The sequence below is a fragment of the Euprymna scolopes genome, chromosome 19, assembly GCF_053919585.1.
Source record: "Euprymna scolopes isolate OS-2025 chromosome 19, ASM5391958v1, whole genome shotgun sequence".
NCBI lineage: Eukaryota > Metazoa > Mollusca > Cephalopoda > Sepiida > Sepiolidae > Euprymna > Euprymna scolopes.
Window position 1 is genome coordinate 111,699,693 of NC_136500.1, and position 27,442 is coordinate 111,727,134.

The window sequence follows — 27,442 nt, forward strand, 5'->3', positions numbered from 1 at the left end:
GTAATATGCTTTCAGATCGAGTTATTAGACGGATTTGATTGGCTAGTTTTATCATGTAACATACACGAATTTGATTGGCTAGTTTTATCATGTAACATACACGAATTTGAAGGTAGATTTCAGTTGCAACTTGGCAGCTTGTGAGAAAACATGTAAAACAAGGTCCTGCTAGACATGAGCGTTTAGACCTATGTTGCCCCTCTCCGAAGATAGCCAAAAGCAACTCATAGTTAAAAAAAAAAAGGATTTATAGTGATTGAAGTATTTTTTTAAGATAAAATCGCCGTCATTACTTTTATGAATGAACATGTTCCAGCTACCTGTCCGATATGGTAGAATCCGAACAACATGTTCAATCCTGGAACGAACAGAGAAAAACAAATGAACAACATGCACGCCGCCCCTCAGTGATCCGAAGAACGTGTAACTAATGCAACTGATGGACATGATGTGGACTCTTAGTGTCAGTGATGGCAGTGGTGGTTGCAGGTGTGGTCGAGCTGGTGGTTGTTGTGGTAGTGATTTCGGAGATCGGATGTCACTGAGCTAGTCTTTGAATCAGCTTGTCGTGACTCATTTTTTGCAGTCTGTGGATGTCAATGCCGAGAGTATTGGCAAATGTGGCGGGGTCGATGCCCAACTGTACCAGTAGGTCGACGACGTCCACCTCGACACCGGTCAACGGGTTGACCAATTTAGGACAGGCCGAGTTGCATTGCGGCCATTCACAGTTGTCAATCAAACGCCTACGGCACACTTCATTGGGAATGCCCTCCAGCCAAGGTTCCAGCGATCGTCTTCCACGGGCGCCTAACGAGAAAAGAAAAACAACAAAACGTAATTAGAATAAAAAAAGAATGCAAGTGTAATTTGGGTTTGGAATAAATCACACAAGGCAGAATAGCAATAAATAAATAAATAAATAAATAAATAAACATTATATTTCTTTACTTTGAGATGAAGATTGATTATTCGTATTATTTGGATATTATTCGGACAACTCTTCTCATCTTGAGTGTTATACTCATAACGTTTCGGTCAATATAATCTCCGACCTTCTTCTGTCGAACTTGGAAATCTGAGCGATATTTCGAACGGAACCCTTTATTTACTTATTTATTTATGGGATAGAGCGCAAGGATGAAACTAACCGAAGAAAGAAACCTATTTTTAAAAAAAAATTCATTTATCTATAAATTAATAGGATTGCGTATGTTATTTATTTTGTGTGCTACGCTTACGTACGAGTGACTCATTTAATTGTTATGAACTTCCATTTCTTGTAATAAATAATTTTACCAAGAATTTCGTTTTTCATTCAAGCTGATGCACCCAAGTTATATGGATATATTTTTGAAATCGCAACTTTATAATATATAAAAATCGATAGAACATTAACTCTATAATAATATGTACGAAATCTGCAAAAATTAAAATATCATATTCAAGCTACGCTGGACGTCCCTGCTGGTTAGAATGAATGTGTTATTGTTGTGTTATTGATGTTGGATGTAATACAGAATATACCCGAAGAAGGGAATGGTACTCCTTCTTCGAAGAATTCACACTATTTATTTGTTGTGATAGCAGAAATTACCACAGGTTGTAACTACATAAGTACATTTTAAGTGTTTGTCTTATTTAATGAAGTGTAAAACATATCGTCTGAAATAATAATGCGGTTACCAGAAAGGTTTAATTAGCAGCAGCCATAATTACAGAATACACACGAAAAGCTCATGGACGTAAACACCCTAACACACAGAGCTAGTAGGTGTAAGACATAGAGTAAGAATGGGTAAAGAGGTTAAAATAGTAAACAGTCACTATGTATGTTGAGAATTGAAATATTAGAAAATTTGAAATTATTTTTGATTTCACCCAAAATTGCATCCACCTCGTGGACGTACCTCGTCTACAAATCGTGAAAAATCCATCAACTGATGTTATATTTTAAATCATAAAATTTTGGCATATTATCAAAAAATGTTCCTTCACCACGCGAATCTAATCATAACGAACGATTAAATAGATGAAGAGTTTTATATGTGTGTTCGTGTCATATAAGTAAGATTGAACATGTGAATAATTAAAGCATTTCTCATGAATAATATTTTTGTAAAAGCATCATTCTCGTTAAATATTTTTTTTGTAATAGAAGGCGTTTTAATGAATAGAAAATTATAAGACGTCATGTGTGTTGTTTACTATTCGGCAATAATATTCGAATATTCCAAAAAAAAGGTCTGTAGTAAGTCAACCAAAATGACATAAAAATAAGTTCTTAACTAATTTACTGAAGAAAGATTTATTTGACCAAACCTAATATCGCGGAATAAGAAAATGAAACAATGACGAACTGAACTTGAAATGTATGAAGTCCCGGTGATTTATGGGAAAGTGGTAGTAGATTTTTGTGAAAGAGCAAAAATTCTTCCTTTAAGAATCAATATCTTTAGAAAGTCAATTAGGTTGGAATTAATGTAGGAAATTTTTAAATCGAGTTATAGTAACTGTTAATTTCCAGAAACGCGCATCAATTATTGGCAGGAAGCATTATACTATTGTAATTGTATGTAGTGCCCGTGTTTATATATATATATATATATATATATATATATATATATATATATATATATGTATATATATATATTCTTACTTTAATATATATATATATATATATATATATATATATATGTACTTGTTCAAATATATAATTTTTAAAGTTAAAATGTGCTATTTTAGTATAAATATGTCTTTGTCCAAATTTGTCTTTTTTCTGTATCGATAAATGATCAAACATGCCTTTTTCATGAATATAAATTAAATATAATGAATAAAATGTCAAAAATATACAGAGCACAAATTTTCAAAATATACTGCTGAGTGCAGAACACTTTCTTGGGAGGAAGCTGCAAATCTCGGGCGTGTGCCATTTCACCTGATATTTTCACCTGATATTTTAATTACCGGAATAATAGGCAAATGCACAAAAGCTGCATATAAAGAAACAAAACTTGTTTCATATGATTGTTTGTCGCATTATTTCCAAGACTAAAAAAAAAAAGAAAAATGGTCATTTCAATCATTTTGTTCGATTTTAATATTTAGTCTTGGTGAGGTCAATGCAGAAGCATGACTCGAGAGAGAATTTTTCAGAAGAAGGTAAGGAAAATAATGGGAAAGTATATTAAATTCATATACCTTAAAGTTCCACTCATGTAAGCGAATATATACTACTAGCAGGTTGCCCGGCGTTTCCCAATCGTAAAATACACATAAACATGATATTTTAATTTATGCAGATTTCTTATTTCTTATCATCGAGCCAATTTACTATTGATTATTATTCAATATATAATAATGATTTTAACAGTCATAAAAAATATGACTTAGGTACCATCCTCTAGAATCGAAACCAGAACATTAAGCCCTCCGGCCTTAATCTTTATTTATCCCTCCAGCATTGTTACCGTCTGAAATACCAACAGATGGATACGAAACGTTAAAAATGAAACGACTTTGAGCTATAAATGAGCATGCGCAAAAGTACCAGCACGAGAAATGTTTTATTCGACTTAAACTGTTTTGTTTTCAATTTTGATCACTTAACTGCAATAATTGCCGGTTAAAACCCAAATCGAAAGTGTGCTGCTAATCTAATTATCCTATATATCAAATAGATATACCAAATAGAGACGAGTTTGGCGGAGACTTTTCGCACACACATCGACAAAGTCACTTATATATATATATATATATATATATATATATATATATATATATATATATATATATATATATATTCATCCCAAAATAGCGAACATTTCTGTAAAAGTCTGAGGACGCTACAGACGGCCAAAAAAAAACGGCCGTGTAGCCGAAACAATAATGTAACTTAACAGAAAGATACGGTAATAAAAAATAAAAAGTATATATATATATATATATATATATATATATATATATATATATGACTACTTCATTTAATCACATAAATTAATATAGGAAAATATAATTTTATGCGTAATTTTTGGGTAGAGCTAGGTAGTACACCCCCCATATATATATATATATATATATATATATATATATATATATATATATATCCATGTGCTGGAACTTTTTCATCTTAAATTCTACGCAATTATACAGAATGTAAAAACTATGCATAAAGAGAATTCAGCGTAATAGTGAAATGAAGCCAATCATCTAATAAGAAACCATAAAAATGTAAGTAATTAATGAACGCTCGTTATTTCAAAGGAATATGCAAATTAGTTAACCTTCATGTAGCCGCTCGCATATTTATAACTGAGTAGACTATATTAAAAAAAGTTCGTCTTAATAATTTTTCAATAGAAAACTAGACTTTTAATATCCATGTTAGAGCGAGAAACACTTTAATTTATAAGTATAAAAATAATCGATTACTATTGCTAATGTTTTTGTGGGTAGAAATACATGGCATTTCATTTTCTTCTTAAATTACCTTGATTTCTCCGTCTTTTCTTGTTCCTTCGCTTCTTTTTGTTCTTCTTTCGTCTGTTACGTTTTGTCTTCGGGGCGTCCGACAGCGGATTGTCTGAGGAAGCTTCGTCGGGCGTCGAAACACTAAAAATCAATCATAGTCACTTAGCAGAATGAAAAAAAAACAAACAAAAAAAAAACAAAACAAAAAAACAAGGCAATAAAAAACTACATGTTACATGATAGTATGAATTCAAGACGTTCATATATAAACGTATATATATATATATATATATATATATATATATATATATATATATATATATCCACATGTATATAGACATACAGACATATGTGTGTGTGCGTCCCTAGAAATGGTACAACATTATGCATGCAAGTGAGGAAACCCTCAAATGCTTAGGAAGCAAAGCACTAGTAGCTGTAACATAACCATTCATCACTAACAAACCAAACAGAAATCAAAAATATATTTATAAGTGATAGAATTGACATGTATTTCCGACATACCTCGTAGTTTTATAGTAGAACACTCGATTCCAGTTCCTGTGATTGAGATTTCGACTCATGTTTTCGTAAACAAAGATAAGCAACAGTAACTGTAAAACGTAGATACGTATATATATATATATATATATACAGGGTGTCCACGGTCTGGCTGCATAATCTACACGGTGCCCACAAAGTCTGGCTACATAATCTACACGGTGCCCACAAAGTCTGGCTACATAATCTACACGGTACCCACAAAGTCTGGCTACATAATCTACACGGTGCCCACAATGTTGGCTACATAATCTACACGGTGCTCACAAAGTCTGGCTACATAATCTACATGGTGCCCAAAAAGTCTGGCTATATAATCTACACGGTGCCCACAAAGTCTGGCTGCATAATCTACACGGTGCCCCAAAAGTCTGGCTGCATAATCTACACGGTGCCCCAAAAGTCTGGCTGCATAATCTACACGGTGCCCACAAAGTCTGGCTGCATAATCTACACGGTGCCCACAAAGTCTGGCTACATAATCTACACGGTGCCCACAAAGTCTGGCTGCATAATCTACACGGTGTCCACAAAGTCTGGCTGCATAATCTACACGGCGCCCACAATGTCTGGCTGCATAATGTAGCCAGACTTTGTGGACACCCTGTATATACACATATATTGTAGCTTCCTTCAGTCTTGACAGACTGTGTATACCTACTGTAAGTGTGCCTGTGCGTTGAATTTTTATGGCAAGAGTTGTGCAATCTCCAACCACATCTCTCTTAAGTCATCATTGTTAAATGCCACTGATAAGTGGATGTTCAAGACGACTAGAAACAATGCCGAAATAAGTGGAGAGCACATATAGCGCCTAGAATTTCCAAATGGTGACCCATCTAGTACTAGCCAAGCTCAATGTTGCTTAACTTCGGTGACCTGACGAGACTCGGTGTATCAATGTGATTATGCCGTATATATATATATATATATATATATATATATATATATATATATATATATATATATATATATATATATAAGGGAAAGGTAGTTTGCTTGAAGCATTGCTGGTGAACAAATATATAAGAGTATAAAAAGATATGGCAATGTATACCGGGTATTGAAGTGATGTAACATATGAACAAAAACAAATAAACGGGCGAAGGTCTTGTATATTTTATCAATCTTCTGTAAACAATGCGCGACAATCTGAACGTTATGGCGGCGGACATACAATTTGCACTGTACGTGCGCGACTAGATCAAAACTGAGGCCCATACTCATTTGCATAAGCGTGGGTAGATTTCTGAGTTTAAAGCATTTTGGTTTCTGGGTCAGGCAGATGTCTGCCTCTCGTTTGTTTCGGTGACGACTTTCTTTGAAAAAAGAAAACAAAACAACTAGAAGACGATGAAATAGGAAAAAATCTAACATACGCTATTTCGGCGTCATGGCTGAAGGAAGGCTCGAATATATCGGAGCAACGTCTACTGTAGTCTGGTTGTAAAGAGTGGACCTGATTTGCAAAGGATCGACACTTAACAGGATCGATCAAGTAATCTCCTTGCAAAATCCCGGAGTGGTCATCTATCAACAACTGTCAAATGCAAATAAGACCAATGTGACACTGGTAAAAGATGCACTGTGCAGGGGCCTTGAGCTTGATCCATGCGAGGCGTACAAACACTTTTCGAGACGCACCTTAAGCTATGATGACTCGGTAGATGAGTTCTACGCGGTATTAGCGAACTCTTCAGCCCATTCGGGGGAGTCCCCAGCCAGACACTGAAGTATGCATTCATGTCCATACTAGGAGTTGTTGCGTACATCTGCCGACATTGATCACATCCAGATGGAAAGCATGCTCAGCTGAGCAAGAGTTGTCGTGAACAATCGAATGGTTGCTGCCACCTTTGACCGATCACAGAAAAAATGCCTCTACCCAAGCCCACTAAAAACTCGGTACATGGTTTTAATTGCTCTGGATCCAATCATCTGGCTAAGCACTGCCTGTTTGAATGACCGAGTACGTGTCGTAAGCCAGCCAAACATTCGATGTTACAGATTCCAAAAGGAGAGCCATGTTGCATCAAAATGTCTGGAAAACGGAGACAAGGGCAACATGTGAGCATCACTCTTGCCTTGAGTAAAATGAAATCCAACTTGTCAGTGATACGTATATGTGTCAACGAAGTGATCCGTGACGTATTGATTGGAAGAGTGCACACGGTCTTTTGTGAGAAGTTCGGTTTGTGATTCATCGAATCAATGCAAGATAGATCTCTGTTAATCGTTGACAGAAAGAGCATGCCCAACAAAGGAGCAATCAAGATCAATCTGTAGGTGAATAAGAGATGGAGATACTGGTCATGGATGGAAATCTATTTCGGTTCGATTTTTTGCTCGGACTTGAAGTCACCTGCCTGTTTGGCGGTGTTCATATAAATGAGCACGATAAGTCCAATTTCCTGAACGAAGTTTCCCGTGTCGGCGCTGCTGGCGCAGTGAAAATAGAACGACCCGAATCTATGTCGTATTCGACTCGACTAAGAAAATTGAACTGTGACCTGGAAGTGGTCGGGTGAGCGGCTGATCAACCAGATATCTGAATATACCGAAGTGATTAAGTCCATGGCGATTGTTAAGCATAACAAAGGAAAAGTGCAACCTACTATAGATGACGGTGAACTGAACGACCATATGGATACATACACAGCACACGCCAATGTGTGTTCACAAAAACTGAGAGACTGAAGGGGTCCGACGTGCCTGTGTTGGATGTGAGACAAGCATGCATGTGCACTGCTCTTTATGGCCGTTCCAAACTGTGGTAGTGAAGGGACAGAGATACTACCTGACTAGGATGGAATTCAGGCTTAACATGGCTCCATCCATTATGCGATCGTGAAGGCTGCTCTATCCAAGGATGTAACTGTTCGACAGACGACGTCGGCATACATAGACAATATATACATCGACAACAGCGTGCCACCTGCAAAGCGTGTGAAGCATTATCTTTGGTTTGGGCTAAAAAGCAAGGACCCGGAAATGCTTGAAAACGGCGAACGAGTACTTAGATTGAGAGTCGGGATGCAAGAGCGTGACACTTAGTGATGGAAGTGGGGAAGTATGATGTCCCAGATGTTGAGATACGTCGTGCCATTTTCTCCCTGAACAGGCAACTGATCGAGCACCTTCCAGTGTGTGGGTGGCTTTGAATAGCAATAAGAATTATAAAGCAAAGGGCTAACGCCGTGACCCGAGGATCGGATGACACTTGAGAGAGTGCTCCATTCCGGGAAACAATAGTCAGAGTGAAACAGAAAGATCCTTCACAAACGAACGGACAAGGCGTCAATGTATATGTAGGGCAAGCTCCATGCCGTCCAGCATGCTCCAGGAACGCGATCGTGTTCGAAGATGCGTTTTGGTTATAACAGCGCATTAACTTTGCCGAACTCGATGCGGCACCGAAGGGCACCACTTTGGCGTTACAATGGAAGTGCAAAGTCATACACTCAAGAACAAACTCAGTAAGTGTATATCACTGGAAAGACTAGAGTATGCACAAAGACCACCAGTCAAATGTTGCTTCGGCGACGATTGGAAACGATAAAGTCGCTCATAGAAAGTATGGACTGCTCTGATCCTGTTGAGCCAGAACTTGACGGAGCCCATGACCCGAGTACAGCAAATGTGGCTCGAAAGGATGACGCGCCACGAGGAGTGATGGAATGACAAGTAGTTAGATCATGGAATTACATAAAGTAGTGGGCATTCAGATATCAGACGTACCGCATACTTCGTCCGTCGGGTTTGCCCAATGCAAAGCAAATGTGAGGTCGACTATTAGAGCATGTGAAAAAATTCAGACGATTGATCCAGCCCCAGTTCATCGGAAAACGGCAGATTAGGAGTAAAAGCTAATTGGTAAAGGATGGATATAGCCTATTATAATGCCAAATACTTCCTAACTGTCACCGATTGCGGTCCAGTACGTTTTACAATTTGGCGGCTATTGTTGCGGTAGGATTCAGTCAGCATCTCGAATCAATATTCTTTGAGCGCAGCTCAACGCAGGAACTGCTTACTGACAACGACAGTGTGTTCGTTAGTGAGGAATTCAGTGTGTTTTTCGCCAACAGGGGAATGCGCCTATAGTCTAGGTGTGTTTATGTGTCAGCAGGCAACGACATCGTAGAACAGTATTGCAGCTAGGAAGAGGATTAATTAAACTGGGTGTATTTTTACTATTTATACGAGGGGTGTTCAATAAGTAATGTCCTGATCCACTTGCAGCTGTCTGATCTAGCTGAAATTTTGCATGTGTAATGATTTATATCTCTATGGGTTATGTGGCAAATTACAGCTCTGAACTAATTGTGGTTTCTGTTTTACAGGTGTTTGAACTGAGTCAGGTATGTAATGGAGGCTGTTTAATGTCGAGCAGTGGTCCGGTTTTTGTATTTGAAAGGACGCACGCCACAGGAGACTTTTGATGAAATGAAAGAAACTAATGGTGATAATGCCCCATCATATGACCTTGTAAAACGCTGGCATCGTGAAATCAAACATGGCTGGAAGTCTGAAAACAGCTCCCAGACTTGGTCACCCCCTTCTGCCATTGATGAGGCATCTGTCCGTCAAGTTGAGACTGCCATTTTGGAAGATCAGCGCATTACTATTCGCCAAATAGCCCAAGATGTCAAGATTAGTACAAGGTCTGTGGAAACTATCATTCATGAGCATTTGCATATGCATAAGGTGCCTGCCAGATGGATTCCCAGGTTGCTCACACCATTCCAGAAGCTAGAACGCGTCGAGTGCTCGAGGATGAATTTGAAGATGTGCCAAGAAGATGAGTCAAAGTTTTTCAAAGACTGATTACACAGGATGAAACCTGGGTCCATCACTATGATCCAGAGACCAAAGCCCAGTCAATGCAGTGGAAGCACTTGGACTCACCACCCCCAAAGAAGGCAAGGGTGCAGCCCTCCGCGTGCAAGGTCATGCTCACAGTCTTCTGGGACCAGGACGGAGTAGTGATGACAGATTTCCTGGCAAAGGATACCACGATTACAGGAGCCTATTATGCTTCACTTTTGAGGAAATTAAGGGAAGCTATCAAAATCAAGAAGCGGGACAAGAACAGCAAAGGTACCCTCCTCCTGCAGGACAACGCTCCGGTCCACAACTTGCATGTCGCCAGATCAGAAGCACGGGCGTGTGGTTATGAAATCCTCCCTCATCTCCTGACCTTGCACTCTCTGACTTTCACCTCTTCCCAGCCATGAAGTTGTTTTTGAAAGGAAAGCGTTTCCCAGATGATGCAGCCTTGATTTCTGAAGTCACGTCGTGGTTGGAGGACCAACCTGGGGTGTTCTACAAAAACAGTCTCCAGAGCTGCATCAAACGATGGGAGAAATGCATAACTCTGGGTGGTTCCTATGTAGAGAAAGACTAATAACTGTGTCAAGTTTCGTTGCTCTACTGCTATGGGAAGTGGGTCAGGGGCATTACTTATTGCACGCCCCTCGTATTTATGCTTACTTTTGATTGGTTAATAAATTATTAATTGTTTTTTTTGTTAAGAGACTAACATTACATTGCTCTGAACAAAGTGTCATCTTGTAACACCTGACAAACCAGCATTCCGTTCCCTTGTCTCAGTTTAGAAAGCTCCTAGTTGATAACACTAACATTCTTACGTAAATTTGAAATACTCGAAACTATATTAGTAAAAACTAAAAAAATCAACAAACAAACAACACTAACAAAATAAACTTTACTAATAAACTTTTGAAGTGTTTATAATTTAAAAAAAAAACAGTTAATAATTTATTAACCAATGAAAATTAGCATCAATAAATATAAATAGTAAAAATGAAAACAGTTTGATTAATCCCGGAAGATGAATCCAGGAGGATTTCAAAGTACTTGGACAAATCAAAGTTATGGTTATTACATCAGCCAGTTCCCACTTGAAGTAAAGACTACAATACGAAAAATGGAAAGGATCCATGGATCCAATGTAAAATTAATAAACTAAAAACCTCTACTGAATTTAACTTATATATATATATATATATATATATATATATATATATATATATATATATATATATATATATATATATTTATATATATATATATATATATATATACATATATATATATATATATATATATATATATATATATATATTTAAAAGAGTGTAGCCATCAACAATTGTGGTTTTTTTTTAAAGGTTTTCATATATATATATATATATATATATATATATATATATATATATATATATATACAGGGTGTCCGTAAAGTTATTATACAGTCTTATTGTTTTATTGTATTATATTTGTATTAATAGTTAATATTTATTTTTTTTACATGTGACTTGTGCACCAAAGTTTGTCAGAGTGTGGTGTCACGTTGTCGAGAATGTATTGGAACTGAAAGCCTCCAATTTGAATATTTGTCATAGAAATTGTTTGCCTTGATTGTTACAGTATTTTCGGATGTAACACGTGTATTTTCTGAGATTTTTATAAACATAAAGGTGTTATTTCTTTTTTTTTTTACACAGTGATCATCACTTATCAAGGCCCGGAAGCCACTCAGGGATAAGGGTTATTGCAAGTACATTACGTTAGTGTGGAGATTTGATGAAGTGTTTACTTAAGGGGGCGGTTCATTAGGAATTTTATTTCTTTTGTTACAAATAAATATTTTAATACAATATCTTACTGTACCTGTACTGTTAATATATTACAGGGTGTCTGTATCTGTACTTGTAAGACTGTATAGTAACTTTACGGACATCCTGTATATATATATATATATATATATATATATATATATATATATATATATATATATATATATATATATGCCTTAAAAATATGAGAGTATAAACATAAACAAATCTTAATACTCTTACGTTCACTATGGTTAATTTATTATTCGCATAGTCCTAAGCGTTCATAATATTTGGTCTTTTAAATTCTTAATATATTTAAATTGCACACTGTTTCAATACGGACTACATTTTAATTTTCAACAAACGCAGCCAGCATACATTCCCACATGTCGGTAGCAAACTCTAACACACGGTCTTTGACAACGAGACAAAATGCCTCTAATGAAAAGTAAAAATAGAAAATATTTTTTTGAATAGTCTATTTCATGCTGAAAATTCAAAATTAATATATATTGAAAAATAAACAAACCACTCCATATAAAGAATGGAAACGTAAAATAAGTTAAAATAATTTTATTTATTTTAACACAACCATTAAAAAAAAACAACCTTCTTCAGGGATTTTTCGATGATAACAATGTTTTAAAATATGTTTTACATATTTTTTATTCAAATTGGTGAATAGACATCGCTTGAGCTTTTTCTTCGGCCACCATATTTGCATCGTTCCATCTCAGACAATATGACACAAAAACAGATTTTTATTTAACAAGGAAGTTATATTCTCGAAAGCTAAGCCAAGTTAAAATAAACTATATAGATTATATAAATAACAGAAACACATTGTTTAGGGTTTCTCTACTCTATACCCATAAACTAGAGGCTGGACTTACTGTTATTTCTTTTGTTACAAATAAATATTTTAATACAATATCTTACTGTACTGTTAATATATTACAGGGTGTCTGTATCTCTACTTGTAAGTAAAATGGCCTGCGCGCCCTCCGGGGCCCGGGCGACAAAATGACAAAATCAAAGTGTAGTATCTGTTCCGGCAGATGCTGCACTTAAGATAATTTGTACCAGTCAATGGAGGGGAAACCCTCTATACTGGGACAATTATTATTTTTGGTAACCAGAGTGCCCCCTTTTTGCCTACTTTTAGGGGAGCTGGTTTTTACCTCACATTAAAAACGGCCTTGTGCCTAATTTGCTCAGTGGGGGAGCAAATAAATACCATCTCTACTTATAAGTAAACCTGGTTGGTTTCCATGACAACTAGATTCCCATCTAAAAAAAAAAAGACATAGCAATACAAACACAGACCCAAATATAAATTCAATATGGTTACACTACTGATTCGAGTTATTATCACTCAATTTTATTCAATATAGTAAATTACTATAATATTTCTGAGAGAATAATTCTCCCAAACAAGACATGTTTACAGGTTGTAACAGGATACTTACTTACTTATTATTATGTCCAAGTTTACGCTATTACAAAATAATATTTCATAGGGTTCAATTATTATACGAGTCCGTGATTATTTCATTTTACCATTTCGTTTTATTAATAGGTATCTAATACTCATTCAGTATGTAAATAATTACCGCTCAATTCCGTTTCTTTTTTTTTCTTTTTTTTCTTTTTTTTAGCTTTTATCAATTTGATTGCCCACTCAGATTCGTTCTACGGGTTAAGAGATTTCATTTTCGAACAGTTTCAGAATAATTTCGGAAAATTACTTGATTAAATAAAAACATAGAAACCTTTGCTTATTACACTTACCATAATATGATTTGTAGACTGCTTACTGCAAACAACGCACAGTTTCATTAGCTACTATATATATATATATATATATATATATATATATATATATATATATATATATATATATATATATATATATGTGTGTGTGTGTGTATATATATATATGTATGTATATATATATATTTGTATGTACGTATGCACGCGACTAAAATCGGGTTAAAAAAAACAGCACGGTAACATGCACCACTTTATTTTACATACTTCTTTTCCGAAGGACTGTTTGAGTACATTGGTTTTAATTTAAAATGTGTAATTATTTCTAAAAAAAAAAAAAAAATACTAAAAAATTATGAGTAATGTAGGTAGAAAAGTAACTTTTATTAGTCATAGTAACATTTATTTATTTTATTTATTGTATTTTTTATACTTTTGTTCGTTTTCTGGCTTCTTTGCAATATATCAATTCAAATAAGACAAACCAAGTAATAATCTGATAAAATACTACTTTTTTAAAAGTACACGTGAATTCATTCATAATTGTGAAATTATTCAAAACTGAAGAAATAACGCACAAACGCAACTGAATTTTTTTTTAATAATTACACAACACTTTCAATTAAATCAATGTATTCAAACGGTCCTTCAAGTTTTACGATATCTTTTTGTTTATTAAATTGTTAGGTGAAAGTACAGAATAGTTACAATACACCCGCCTGCCCGGTAACCTAAGTGCATAAGTACTAATAAAGTGATTGTTAATATCGTATTCAGCTAAATCCATAACAAGCGATACTTTGAATGACGCTACAGCGTAATCACGTGATTAAAATTTTAGCAGACGAAAAATTGGGAAACAAAAGAGTCAAGAGTTCCGAATAGTTTCTTCTCTTTGTAGCCCTTCTGCCGAAATATCTGTTTTCATCCGCTCTTTTATTTTTGCTGCGGGGGTATCCACGTTGTCCATGATGAAAATGATTAGTATACAGGCGTGTTTCAAACGGAACTTCATGTAAACCCAGGCAACGCTGGGTACCCATGCTAGTAATAGTATATACGTATACATATATAATCTAAATATAGTATATTAGTATATATATATATATATATATATATATATATATATATATATATATATATAGGTTCCTAAAAATAGGAGAAATATAACGTATGTAAGAGAGTTAAATCTCTTTGTCTCAAATGCAATTACCATAAACATGGACATATTTTTTATCACTAACGATAACAACTAATAGCATAAATATTTAAAGGCGATAAAAAACATCACGTATTCAGGACCTTCGTAACTAAGTGGTTAACCGCCTGACTGCTGTCCTTTTTGTCTCCGTTTCGAATCTTGCCTTAATAAGCCATACTGATATGCTGCAGTAACGGCGAAACATGTCTTCATATATATATATATATATATATATATATATATATATATATATATATATATATATATATATATATATATATGAATGACTCTAACACATTATAATGAATACCTTTTGAAAATGTATTGCGACCCAATCAGCTACTATGGTAAGAGATTACCACAGATTAAGGAGAGCTGAATAAACGCTATAGTTGAAAATTGTCCCAAAAGAGGGACAGCGAAAGATGAATTAGAGCCTTTTCATTTTATTGGCAGGTCCAGGATGATACCAGCTAGAAAGAGAGATAGCGTGGTCGCCGATGTGAAATACATTTTTCTTTGTAACGAAAAAAAAAAACAAAACAAAAAAACAAACAAACAAGCAAAAAAAAAAAAACAAAGTAAAAAATATGAAACAATATTACTGCAAAAAGGATTACTTGGAGATCATTAGCCGATTGTTTGGGTTAAAAATTTGACCTGGGGGTCAAGAACTGAAGCCGCCGGATACATGAAAAAATTGTCGCTGAGAACCTTGTTCTGTGGAAAGTTACCTGATTAAGATATCTGGGGAGGTGACTGATTATCTAATCAGAACGAACCAAGGTGTAGTCGATTGGACAATGATTGGTTGTATGGAAAATCCATGTCTGCTTCGACCCACACCGCTCCTTCATACATAAGGCTCTGCAGAGCAAGGAAAATAAGTTTTGAGGTCTGTTTTAACCCAGAGGGAGACTGTCCGCCGCTTAATTTCATGCGAAAACTACAACCAGACTCAGCGTCGATTATTATTATTATTATTATTATTATTAGTAGTAGTAGTAGTAGTATTTGCAATTGAACTTAAGGAAAAACAATCAAGTTGAATGATCTTTTTCAGCAGAAGAAAGAAGAGAGAAAAGATCATCAACTGATGCTTCCAGCGTCACATCAAACCTGTCTTTGTGTATGCGACTGAACTGCGTCACAAAACCTTGGTGGATGTTCGAGCCGAACCACCTAGGACTATACTTGTAACTGTGTGGACACTACGGTCTTTTTCATGTTTCATCTTAATCGAGGGAGGTCGGGTCTTCACACTACACTATAGTATACTTTCTATTTTACAAGCAGTCCTATTTTTTCAAGAGGAGAACAGTAGTCTAAATAATTCAAATATATCAGTTTATTATTGGAATCATTTGAGATGAGTAATATATACGAGTAATTGTACGGACCCGACTATAGAAGAGAAGATTAGAAGATAGCGGTTTCGATCCTACCCAAAGCCAAAGTTGAGTTGGCCGAAACGTCGTGAAACAGCAACTATCAAGATGAGGATAACAATCCGCAAATAAATAAATAAATAAATAATTCAAATATGTTTCTTTAATTAAAAGAAAATATACATATTTTCTCATCAGTATATCTGTTAGGTATTCATATACTTTTATATATAACGGATATTATAATACTTGCACTTCTCTCTTCAGTATTCGAAACTGTGTCCACAAAAGAACATACCTCGTATCCGTTGTTAATAAATATGCTCATTTAGTTTCGTATCTGATAGTAGGACTACATTTTTACCTTGATGCATATTAAATAATTTAACAATTATTTGCGTTGTAATTTTAAATAAACACAAAGCTTAATATAATTTTCGTTTTATGTAAAAATTAGGCCTAATTGTCTTTTTATTCTCCTTTCGTTTACTTTCCTCTTCCAACGAAAGAAGTGGTATGAATGAAAAAAAAATCATCTACCGTGTTTCTATTTACTTGGCTCCTTACAAGGACAAAGTTAGGTATAAGATCGGATTTTCATGTGAGGAAAATACAGCTCCCCCAAAAGGTACATTTTAATTGGAACAAAAATGCAATATTGCTTCAATATTTCTCTTTCACTGAGTGAGGACAGAAAAAGTGAAGTGCAGTATCAGGACAGATACTACACTTTGTTTCTGTTGATCACAGAATGTTAGCTTACCTTAGGGATGATCTCGGCGTTGTTCCTCGATTTTGTTGGTTACCTCCACCACGCCCGTCTCGTCCGCCGCCACCCGCCGATCCACGACACCGGTAGTTGCGTCTTCGTGTCGAACTGCTCTCCCAGCAATAAATAGAATGCGGGAGGCTCACTTTGCCGATTGTCACTAGATTCCAGTCCCTAAAGCAAATAAATTAAAACGTCGGAAGTTTGGAAAAAGTGCGCAAAAATAAAGAAAACTTTGAGTAAAAACACGAAAATTCATGGAGATGAAAACAACGAAAACAGAAGAAAAAAAAAGGGGGGAAAATCAGAAAAAGAAAATGAAAACGAAAAAAAAAAGAAAAGAAAAAGAAATAGAAGTTGATGAAAACAATTCGAAACGATAAAGTGATGAATCACATCTCATCAGCAGCCAAATTTCGTGCATTCGAAGACCATATTAAATCCAACAAATTTAACAGTTCTTGTATATATGAAACTTTTTAGTTGTAATCAAAATCACTTTTTAAGCTATTTCAAGACAGACAAAAATGAGCCAAGTAGGTAGGAAGGTAACTTTTATTGACTATGGTACCATCTATTTGTTGTACACCCCCCCTTTTTTGGATTCGTTGGCTATTCTGGAAAATGCCCTAAACATAAAACATGCACGCATAGGGCCGATGCTAGCCTGGCCCAAATTAGAAACATGATGGTAAGGCTCTTACTAAGAAAGAACCACTTTGATGTTACTAAAGGAGCCGAACTCAGCACAGGTAACAGACCTGGTATGTCCGTACATACTTTAGGAGATATATAAAACAATACAGGTTTAAATGGGGGGGGTATACAGAGATAATGCATTATTTTAAATTAATTCAAGCGACCGAAAAAAACTAGAAAGAAAATTAAATATAATAAGTTAGAAATAACACTAGACTGCAAATGTAAAATAGTGAATTCTTTTTAAATATAACTCTAAATCTTAACGATAATACTTATTTTTATTGTCTTGATTTTGTGAAAATCTATCTATATATATATAAAAGCGAAAATATGTGTGTATGTATGTATGTGTATGTTTGTATGTCCGCCAAAAACTTTTGACAGAGGCGACGGATTTTCACCAGATAGGGATCATTTTCACCAGATAGGTATCATTTTCAAGCTCGAACCTTCGGCCGAAAAATATCGAAATATTGGCCCAAGACATTAATTCCTTCACCCTAAACTGACTATTTTTGTACAGGAGGGGGTAGCAAAACAAAAACAAAAACAAAAAAAAAACCCGTTCCATCATGATAAGATAGCTTCTACACATGCACAAATGACGTCGGAACTTGAATTATTTTAAATATTACAAAAACCGACCCAAATTTTGTCAACATCCTCTTAGCTCAGTCGGTTAGAGCAGCATCATATTCTAAAGGTTGTAAGTTCAAATCGTAATGTGAGATGTCTTTTCTTTTTTTTTCGATTTTTAAAATTTTAATATTGAAACAGGGTTATTTATGCCATTTTTTCACGTTCGCTGTTTTTTGTTTTGATTTTTCAAATTTTTTTAAAGAAGTTTTAACGTTCGTTTTTCTGTTTTTTCCCCATCACATTCGCGTTTTCTTTTTTTCTTTTTGTTTTTTCCGATTTTAAGAAATTTGAACATCGTTCGTTTGCATTACGTTCGTTTTTTTTGTTTTTGTTTTTTCGATTTTTAATATCATTAAATCATTTCTCTCTGATAGGTTCATAAGAGTAGTGGTTGATGGGCAGAAATCAGAGGCCCACAGTATTAATGCTGGAGTCCCCCAGAGGTCCATCCTGGGCACAATTCTCTTCCTGATCTACATCAATGATCTCCAAAAACACATACTTAAATCATTCGTTGACATCTATGCTGATGACACGGCCATCTATGGCAACACATCAAAGGCCGTACATGACAAAATTCTCTCTAATTCTCTCTCCTCTGATCTTGAGCGCGCGGTACAATGGGGGAAGAGGTGGCTGGTCACTTTTAATGCATCCAAAACCAAACTTCTATCTTTACATCATCAACGCTCTGATCCCCATCTGGCATCAATTGAAATGGATGGCTCTCGTCTTGGGGAGGCTACATGTTTTGACAAGCTTCTGGGTTTGACCTTTACTCCTGATCTGAAATGGAACACGTACATCAAATCTGTTGCCAGGGACGCTGGTAAAATGGTGGGATCCTTCTGCCGCTCCAGAAGATATCTCACTACTAATGCAATTCTCTATCTGTATAAAAGCCAAGTACGTCCAAGGTTGGAGTACTGCTGCCACATCTGGGCAGGAGCTGCTAAAAAGAGCCTATCCTGCTTTGACAGAGTACAAAATAGACTTCGTGGTTTAGTGGGGGATGTCCTTTTCTCTTCGCTGCAACCTCTTTCCCACAGAAGAGACGTTGTGAGCCTGTCTTTGTTTCATCGTTATTTCCATGGCAGGTGCTCGTCTGAGCTCCAATCCCTCGTCCCCCCCCGCCAATCTTTCACGAGAAACACCAGTCTGGCTGAAACTACTGTCAGTAATTTTCCCCACTCTTTATCTGTGCCTAAATCCAAACGTAGATTCCATGAGCAAAGCTTCTTTCTTAGAATTGCACGCAAGTGGAACTCTCTGTCGCTTGCCTGTTTCCCACCTAACTACAACTTGGACGTCTTCAAGTCCAACATAAACAAACTCCTGACAAACCGCCCCCTTAAGTAAGGCACTCCATCAAAACCCCCAATACTAATGATTACTACAATACTATCTCATTGATTACTGTACACGCAATAACCCTTATTCCTGAGTGGCCTTCGGGCCTTGATAAATGGTGACCCCCATGTAAAAAAAAAGCAGTTTTAACATTGTTTTTTTTTAATAATATTTAAGCAGAGTTATTACTTCGCTTATTCTTTTGTTTTTATTTACCCCCACCCCGCCCGAGCACACACACCTCTAAACACCCGGGCAACGCTGCGTACCCCCGCTAGTATTATATAAATGCTCAATTATAAAACCTGATAATCATAAAGCTTAATAATTGACTCAATTAATTTTTACTTAAATTTTTAGTGGTATATGAACATTACCGAATTTTAATTTATTTTAATATATTAAAATTTTTAGTTAAAATATTAATAACACACACACACACACACCCATATATATATATATATAAAGTTTACAAGGGTTTTTGATATAGATGTACATAAGAATACTTTGATAAGTATGTTTCAACTTAAATAGGGATGGTATAAATAAAATTGTGGGGGTCTGCGTTCGCGCCTGTACTCCATGGAAATAGGCACAAACTTTAACAAAGACTTTTCATATCTATTTGCGTAAGTATACTTTGATAATTATGTTTCAGTTTGAAGAAATATGGTATAATAAAATTATTGGGTGTTCGTTCGCGCCTAACCTCCATAGAATGTAAATATGTCACAAAGTTTAACAAGGTTTTTTAAAAGGCGTCAGGATCCACAATAACACCTTAACTTTAATCTTAATTCACGTTTGCTTTTATTTATTTATTTTTAGTTGAATCATATTGTGTCGAATAAATTCACCTCATAAATTCATGTTCTTATTAAACTGAAAGCCCCCAAAAGTTGGAACTTTAGACAATTCTCGACACAAATTTTGCATAACTCTGTTTTTTTCCTTTTCCACTTGTACGTGGCACTCTTTCGAAAATAAATAAATAGATAAATGATAAAAAATAAGAACGTTACTTGTTATCGTGTTAAAAGAAGGAAAAAATCCTGCTCACGTGATTACATGTCTTTTTAAAAACATTCACATACCCTTTTTATTTTTATTTATATATCTGTTTAAGCGTTTTTTTTGTCAGTGTAATAGAAGGAATCAGACGGCGCAATACTAGACCGTTCAATACTGTAAAACTGAAACGAAGCTGTTCTGCTTGAAAAGGGCGCCATTTTCTTCTTATTCATATTTATATCGATTATTTTCTTTAAAAAACTAAAGTAATTACGTGTTTACTTTTTTAATATCACATTTTGCTGTTTCGGATTATTTTACTAAAGTAAGTAAAGCTTCATTATTTTTCAAAACTGTTTTTGCTGCTTTGTTTTTCGATATTTCGTCGGTATTATTTAGTAAGAGTGTTTAGCAGAAAAGCCAACAAACGACTACCCGAAAAAAATAAATATGCAATAAATAAATGTTATCATAGTCAATAAAAGTTCAGTTCATGCTTTTTTTTTGTTTTGAAATAGTTTTTAATGCTCTTTACTTGAAATAATTTCAGCGAACCGAAATTAAAACGAAATTTGAAGCGATAACTACTTAAATGAATTTTTATATAAACTACACATGCCATAATCGATTATTCCTCAAGCACAAAATAACGGAAAACATTCAAATATGTTTATAAATATTCCTTACGTTGACGGAACTCTCTTAAATTGTTAACACAGAATGCTCAGGTGCCCCTCCTTCAAATTGAAAACGGGGCTCTCCATTTCAAAGTCGCTGCCATTTTGATTTTTTTAAAACCAGTTCGTGAATTAAAAAAAAGGATTTTTACAAACTACTGAAAATACAAACCAATGAACTTTCTACCATAACAGTAACTTTTATTGACTATGGTAACATTTATTTCTTGTATATTTATATTATTATATATACAACATTTTCTCTTTGTAAGGAAACATCATTTTGTTGGTCACTCTTGGCTACGAATGGAAACAAAGTTGATATAACAAAATATATTTTCGCGAAAATTATCTTTACTTTCATCAAAATTTGCTTAGGGTAACCTATCATACTTTCATCAATCACAGTCCATTTTCTGTAGGCTGTTTTTGAACGCAGTCAACGATGGGTACTTCTGCTAGTATATATGCATCTATTCGATTCTGATAGTATTACCGATTCTATACTAAATTCCTGATTCCGATACAATTTTAATGATTTCTATTCTTTATAAATCTTTCTCTCTTTCTTTCTCTCTCTCTCTCTCTCTCTCTCTCTCTCTATATATATATATATATATATATATATATATATATATATATATAGAGAGAGAGAGAGAGAGAATATATATATATAAATATAAAAGAAGATGAGTATAACATTGGCACTGTCGGTTTCAAATCCAAACAAAGGGTACTTATAAGTGGCCTTTAGCAGACTCTTTTTAGCCCATGTTTTGGTCTGTCTCTCTGAATAGAGGCGTTGTGTGTCCGTGTCGTGATATTTCGATTATTTATTTATTTTCCTAGTCTGGGATTTCCACCCGCAAATATTACGGATAATTGTTGCATGCGAAATTCTAAAGCCGTTTTATTTTCTCTTGATCTATGAATTTAAGTTGCGGTTATGATGATTGCCGATCGTCTTCTCTTTATTTATGGCGACGAAGAATTAAAAATTAAGACGTAAAAAATGTGAAAATTAAATTCGAGAAAAAAAAAAAAAACCCAAGTGCCGAAAAAGGTGAAAGTAAAAACAAAAACAAAAACAAACAAACAAACAAAACAAAACAAACATAAAAACAAAACAAAACAAAAACAAGCACATCTAGTATTGAGAATTTTTTATACACCGACGATAAATTACAAAAAAAAAACTCAAACTATGCTGTTATAAATAAACGAAAACCAAGTAAGACTTTTTCTTTTTAGTTTTTAAGAATAATCAGTGTTCGTTAAGATACAGTCGACAAATCAACTAAAAAAATATATCGCTTTAAGCAAAAACAATATTAATACTTAATTGTCATGTCGAAAATAGTAATACATAGAAGTACGTAATATTGTTAGACGACATAATAAAACAATCGATCTGTTGACTATATCTTAACAAGCACCAAATAATCATATGCTAGAAAGGTGTTTAAGGAAATAATGTTTCTATTTTCTTAAAGACCTTTTCTTTCTGGGGTTAGAATTAAAAAATTAAAATATTAATATCATCAAATCGAAAATATATTAAAATAAAATATTATTAACTCAAATAAAATCTATATAAATAAAACAGTAGATATATTCGCGTGTGTATCTGTCTATGTGTAAATATTTAACCGATAAACTTCTAAACTGCTGGTTATATGACATTGGAATTAACAGGAAATAATAATCATACTCCAAGGATGCTTTATAATGAGTGAAATGGATGAATAACACGTACAGACATTTATCGTCAAGTTGAAACGCAAACTGTTCATTTCAACTTGCCGACATATTTTTACTTTTTTCTGCGCTTGCCCAAATTCAATTCATTTCTTCAAGTCGTGTAATATTAAAGCTTTCTTATCTTAAATCTGTTTCTGGATAGCTACATCGGTAGGATACGCGATCATCGCGCTAAATGTTTTGGTTTCTATTCTAGCTGATGGCATCCAGGACATTTTTTAAAAACTTTTAAATTATTACTATATATTAGGTACAATATAATATTCAATGGACTCTGTAATAATAAATACGAAATCTGCATGAATTAAAATATATTGAGGCGTATTTTACGACCTGCGAAGGTGGGGCGTTCCCCTTGCCCACGCTAGATATGAATAAATGAATGAAATATGTAAAGTAAAAAATATGTAAAAATATAAAATATTACAAACTAGCAGGACCTGTTGACCAGCGTTGCCTGGTGGAAGCATACCCCCCCGCGTAAAAAGTAAAGTATGATTGTTGTTGGTGCCCCCACCCCAACCTGCCCACGCCAAGAACAGTTTTCAGAATAGAACCCCAACCTCCTCATGGTAAGAACGATTGTCGGAATAGACACTCCCAACCTCCGCAAGTGAATTACGGTGCAGAATGCAGGTATTTATATCTTGAAAATACCAGTTTGCGCCAAATATAAATGACTTTGCCTTAATGAGTATACTTCTAAATCTCGTCATACCCAAGGAACTTTTGGAGTTAGATGTAATGTAAAAATTACCCCTGTCCCGCAAAAAAAAGTTGTAGAAGCTGAAAAGTGAAAACAAAACAAAAAAACAAAAACAAAACAAAACAAAAAAAACAGAAAACAAAAAATAGACCCTCTTCCAAAAAAAATAGGTTCCTGTAAACTTAACTATGCATGCATTAACACCCCCCATCCCAAAAAGAATGCTGGGCTGGGAATTGCCCCCCTTCTAAAGTAAATAACGTAAAAATGTTGTTCTTTCACGTTCTTCCTTGGTAGTGGTCAATGTTTATTACTTTCAAAGTATATAAGGAAACACACTTAATCATTGTTGCGCACGCATGCGTGCGCAACAATTATTAACGCGAGAGAGAGAGAGAGAGAGAGAGAGAGAGAGAGAGAGAGAAGAATAGTACGTTTTGTTTGTTTTTGTGTTCTACCAGCTAGCGAAACTCAACCGCCCCACCCTCACAAACAAAAAAGTAAAAAACCAAAACAAAACAAAACAGAAGTTATGGTTTAATATGGAAATAAATGAACTTGGAAAGCGATTTGTGATTGTATTTAGTGTAAAATAACCATAACTTGAAAAAATAATAGCGCCGAAAGGAATAATTCGTTAGTTTATTATGGTGTATGGTGTAACAATTTGGCGTAACGTTTGTTTTGCAGACGCCATGTTGTGTATAATCCGTAAGCGTTCGTTTTTGTTGAAGGTTTAAAATCTGGAATAAGAGAATTACAGCTGGCATCCAAGGAGAAAGGATGGAATTTGCGAAGGGAGAAATTATTATTTTGTGAATCTGCGAATCGGAAGTAAACGTTATTTATAAAAGTTTATGAGTCAGTTAGTAAGAGTGACGGGGCAATACAAGTCTACTGTGTGTAATTTTATGCGGCGTAGAGTGGGGGCGGTTAGAGCAGTTATTAATTAGAGAGAAAAATAGGGACTACTTCCTCTAATGGTATTAGAGATGGTGATGATTTCTCTGCTAGGATGAATTGTAGGAATTTATAATACGACCTAAATCTCTCTATAATGGAATTGTAAAGTTACATAATGTAGTGGATAATAGTCTAGACATAATAAATTTGCATGTGGCATCTGTTGTTGCAAACCTACGGAAATTTGGTCCATAGAGAAATTTCTGCAATCAAAATATTATATACAGAATACTAAATTAAAAAAAAAACTAAAAAAAAAACTATTGTTTTAAGTAAAAAGACATGCAAAGTAAGATAAAAGTGTCCATGTTAACTGAATATGACGTAGGAGATTTAATGAAAAAAAAAAAAAAGCAAACAAATTGGGTGAATAAATTGAGATCAAAATTACGCAGCACTTTTGGTTAACCTCTTTAACCTAAAAGTATTTTTTAAATCTCAAAGAAATATCCCCAAGGAACATTGTTCTTAAAATCAACTTTAAAAATTGTTGATTAATTTTTTTTCTTCAAAGTAAAACAAATACAGAAAAAGCCGATATAGTCACATGACTGCACGGACTGTTGTTTTAATTCTCTTTTATATTTGAACAGATTAGAATCTTTCTTTCTGCATGTATTGTTTTTTATATTTATATATTATTTATGTTTTTATCTTTTGCATGGTGAAATGGCAAAGCTATTCCTATTTGTCCTATTAGTCATCCTCCAAGTATTATTAAGGGTGTCTGGCTTCTGTAAATGTATCATTTGAAATGTTTACTTCTATAATTCTGGCAATCTTTGCTGGGATCATTAATAAAGTATTATAGCAGAAGGAGCAGATATACTCGCGGCTTATGATTTTGAATATGTTTTATTTTGCAACATCATTGCTGAGTGGTTGTAGCAGTCAACTTCCTTTCTAGTTTGCCCAATCAGACGCCATCTCTCTGACGAGCTGAACACGTAACGAAGTGCGCAAAGGTTAAACCACATCAAAACTCCCTGTTTTTCTTCCTGGATCTTGGACTGACAACAACTTGACGTGGCACGGGCTAATCCCCAACTATTCTTTTGAGACACACAGAGCCCACCACGACCTTCGGGCCCGGGGTTCAACTAAGTCGTAATCCAGCATGGCTACTACCGCTGCCGGACTTCAATACGGCACATAAATGAACTCTTATCTTTCTATAGCGCCGAATCTATTCTTTAATGTACGTTCATACATATTGACACTTTTCACGACTAACTTTTTCTTACAACCAATAGATAACCAATAAAGTTGTTATTAAACGTTGTCTTCATTTCTACACTATGTGTCATTTCTCTGCATTGCATAGAAAGTAAATGTTCGATTTTGGGAAGTATAATGACCTTATCTCGTCCACCCGTATTTTAATTACTATAGCCTGCTCACTAGTGCAATGTTTGCCTAATGTGTTTCTATATGTGTAGACTCTCTGATTGAAAGTACCTATGTATGTTTCAGATTTGCTCCTCAGTTAATTTGTGATAATCGTCTCATATAACAAACATTCCACTTTACAGTTTCCATTTATGGGTAAAAAAGTACGATTTGATTTGGTAATCGTAAGTAGGACGACCTCTGATGTGTTTGCGGTATTATGGTGAATGAGAACTCTAGCTAGGATTAGCATAGACCAATCAAAGACACAGCGATGAAGATGACCATAGGCACCCATCTCCATTTTTTTGATTGCCCTTGTATCTAAGTTTTGTTTTGTAAATTTTCTTTAGCAAAATAAAAATATATAATTTTATGAAATAGATTATCTTTGGATTTACAAGAACAGCTCACATTTTTTTTTGTGTTCGGTTTTGTAAAGGTATTATTCTTCATAGATAGGGTGATGAAGTAGCTTATTTTAATGGCGTTTGTACTGAACAATTTGTGTATTTTCTGTTGTGAGGGAGCATTTTTATTTTGTAGTTTTAAGAAAAATGTGGCCTACTCGTATCTTAGTGTTTAGAGAAATTATGTTGGTGCAAAAACAATATCGTTTTCTCACATATGTTACTTTTATATATGATATCTAAATTAATTCATTGATATAAATATATATATATATATATATATATATATATATATATATATATATATATATATATATATATAGCCACGTTATATATCATTTTGAAGCGCGTTTTTCGCTCTATCGAATCGTATTATTCGTTATTGTTCTCAATCTCTTCATTCAATTTTTTTGCAGACTTTTTGACAGCATGGACAAAATTCAAATCCGCACGATTTTCTTGTTCCAGTTCGAACTAGGCCGAAAAGCTGGGGAGACAGCTCGTGGTATCAATAATACATTTGGCCCAGGAAACACTAACAAACCTGTGGCACAACGGTGGTTAAAGAAATTTCGCAATGGCGACGAGAGCCTCGAAGATAAAAACGGTCGATATGATAACGGTTGATAATGAACGTTTTAACCCTTAATTGAAGGCGATCCTCACAAAAGTACACAAGGTCGACAACTCAACAGTCGTTCGCCATTTAAAGCAAATAGGAAAGTACAAAAAGTTGGATAAATGGGTGCCGCATGAATTGACCGATAATAAAAAAAATCGTCGTTTTGAGGTGTCTTCTACGCCCCTTCTGCGCAACAAAAACGTCAGTCTCATCTATCACAGCTTCTTGAATCCAGGTGAAACAATCACGGCGGAGAAGTACTGCCAACAATATGATGAAATGCACCAGAAACTCCAACGTATGTGTCCGAGATTGATCAATATGAAGGGACCAATTTTCCTCCATGACAACGCTCGCCTGCATATTGCTCAACTGACCCTGCAGAAGCTGAACGAATTGGGCTCTGAGA

General features: G+C 34.7%; 1 protein-coding gene across 1 annotated transcript in view; it reads right to left on the reverse strand.

The window, feature by feature from the left end:
- Positions 1 to 212: 212 nt before the first annotated feature.
- Positions 213 to 27,442, reverse strand: part of LOC145240302 (palmitoleoyl-protein carboxylesterase NOTUM-like) — a 233,686-nt gene continuing 206,456 nt past the window's right edge. Inside the window, exons 11-15 of the mRNA XM_080103883.1 lie at positions 16,798 to 16,977; positions 12,913 to 12,965; positions 12,041 to 12,113; positions 4,493 to 4,614; positions 213 to 810 (exon numbers count right to left, since the gene is read on the reverse strand). Of these exons, the coding sequence (XP_079960009.1) occupies positions 539 to 810; positions 4,493 to 4,614; positions 12,041 to 12,113; positions 12,913 to 12,965; positions 16,798 to 16,977 (700 nt within the window). The 3' untranslated portion in view covers positions 213 to 538. The remainder of the gene's footprint in view (positions 811 to 4,492; positions 4,615 to 12,040; positions 12,114 to 12,912; positions 12,966 to 16,797; positions 16,978 to 27,442) is intronic.